At 54.1% G+C, this 2,201-nt stretch overlaps 1 protein-coding gene across 1 annotated transcript in view; it reads left to right on the top strand.

Annotated features, from left to right (window-relative positions):
* VOLCADRAFT_106600 (uncharacterized protein) overlaps positions 1 to 1,315 on the top strand; it is a gene marked incomplete at its 5' end in the record, with an annotated part of 4,301 nt that extends 2,986 nt beyond the window's left edge. The window contains 2 exons of the mRNA XM_002954942.1: positions 96 to 473; positions 594 to 1,315. Of these exons, the coding sequence (XP_002954988.1) occupies positions 96 to 473; positions 594 to 907 (692 nt within the window). The 3' untranslated portion in view covers positions 908 to 1,315. The remainder of the gene's footprint in view (positions 1 to 95; positions 474 to 593) is intronic.
* Positions 1,316 to 2,201: the final 886 nt, after the last annotated feature.

The following is a 2,201-nucleotide window of genomic DNA, read 5'->3' as shown; positions in this document are numbered from 1 at the left end:
ATCAGACATGAACTACTTGAAACTTCCCTGTCATGCAATACATCATGTTGCTTGTATCCCTTCCTAACTTCACAACAAAATGTACAACCCCCCAGGCCAGGCCAACGTTATGGAGACGCAGCAGGAGCCCCTCGGCCAGAAGAGCAGCCGCCAGGATGGGGATGAGGGAGATGATGGGGACTACAGCGGGGAGGACGAGGGCGAGGGCGAGTGCGCGGAGGATGAGGGCGGGGAGGATGAGGGTGGGGAGGACGGGGACTGGCCGTACGAGAGCGGGGATTACATGGGCGGGGAGGACGAGGACTGGGAGGACAAGGGAGGGGAGGATGAGGGAGGGGAGGAGGACGAGGGGACGGGGGGCAAAGTCCTGCTCGAGGAGTACGGCAGAAGCAAGAGCCAGAAGGTCCACAGCAAGTCCGCGCCTCAACCAACTGGGCGCCGCAAGGTCCTGGTGACCGGAAAACATGACAAAGGTAAATTGTAGCTTTAACATGACAATAAATTATGACTACACACGGAACTTACTAACAACAAGGCAATAAATTACGACTTCATATGAAAATTAATTTATTAATCACTCTCACTTTTTGTAGGGGCATTGGATGCCAGAGGGCGGCCCACGCGCCTGAGGCAACCCTCGGCGAAGGCGCGGGAGAGCCAAGAAACGGTGGGCATGGTGGTGCCTGCACGAACCAAGCGTCCACGCCCTAAGGAAACCCCACTGGTGTTGCCGGAGGACCCTTCGGCTTTCGGGGCAACAGCGTCAAACCCCGCAGAGAGGAAGGAAGCGTTTGGTGTCGGTAAAGGCCGAGCTGTACAGACCCGCGGGGCTAAGGTGCAGCAGGAGAAGGGCAAGAAGGCCATGGCAGAGATTCGGAAGGGGGGACTGAAGAAGCAGCGGAGGTAGCAGACCGCGGGCAGTGATCAGGAACCTGGAGGGCGCCTTGTCACGACATTTTAGCGTCATGTTCATTTTACCGTCTTTTATAATCGTCTTTTATAGTCTGCCGTACGCACGTGCACGTGCGAACAAAACACGTGTTTTGTTCGGTGCTACAGTCGTATGACACGACAGCCTGCAGTTTCAAGTGATTCTTAATGTTGACTAAAGAAGGGCCTATAGTCCTCGTGGTACCGATTGAGAGATGTGAGCAGGTTGTAGTAGGCCATTGGGCAATGCTTTGTGTAGGATAATATGAACCCGCTATGAAGCTGGTAATCGCTGTTTAATGCGTAAGAGTTTGGTCGGTTAACGTCCTGATAATATCTATGTTATTGCCCCATTACCGGGGACATTCTTGTAACTGGCCGCCTGATAAAGGACCTGGTAAACACCCGATAATGCTGCCTGATTACCGGGTAACTTGTAACTGGCCGCCCGATAAACGACCCTGGTAAACCACCCTGGTAATGGAGCCTGATTACGGGTAACTGGCCGATTAACGACCCTAGCCCGTTAACAGCCCAGTAACCTTATAGCCTGGTAATCGAGGCCGGTTACCAGGCGTTCCCATTATCGGGCCAATAACATGCGGTAGGGTGAGGGCCCTTGCTTTATACATTCGTTGAGGGCCAGGCATTCTCTCGTGCTCCAGCAAGTAGATACATAAGTATACATTCACCACGCACGTTCTGGTTACATATATAAATGTCAACTCCCGGGACTGCGCGCGACTTCCGCAACCAGCCAATTTGCGCACCTCGCTCGTTCGCTCGGCTGGCCGCAGCCGCAGCAGCCAGGCACCGACGTCGGCAGCAATGGACTATCACAAATATTACGTTATATATCTCCGCCTGCGTGAACGTATATTAGCCACAGGACCGAACCTCAAGCGGTCCGCGAACCTCGACCACCGCGCGCGCCTAGTTGGCTACTACGACTGTTCTCACTTGATCGCACAAACAGCTTCGCATCACATCGCGCGCGTCTCGCATCGACATCATTGCGCGCATCTCGCATCGCACTGGTGGGCATCGCATCGCAGCGCAACGCATTGAGCGCAGCGCACAGCGCTCATCGCAGCGCATCGCGCCCATCGCAGCATATCGCGCCCATCGCAGCGTATCGCGTGCATATACTTCTTTTTAAGCGGTAGAGTAATATTTTCTCCTCGTGCATTTTTACGATATCTGTTAATTTTGCAGCTGGCCCGCCGGCTCGTATGGGCCCTTTGGAGCAGTGCTTTTAATCGTGCTTAAAT

Source organism: Volvox carteri (assembly GCF_000143455.1).
Source record: "Volvox carteri f. nagariensis unplaced genomic scaffold VOLCAscaffold_47, whole genome shotgun sequence".
NCBI lineage: Eukaryota > Viridiplantae > Chlorophyta > Chlorophyceae > Chlamydomonadales > Volvocaceae > Volvox > Volvox carteri.
This window is presented reverse-complemented; position numbering and strand designations above follow the sequence as displayed.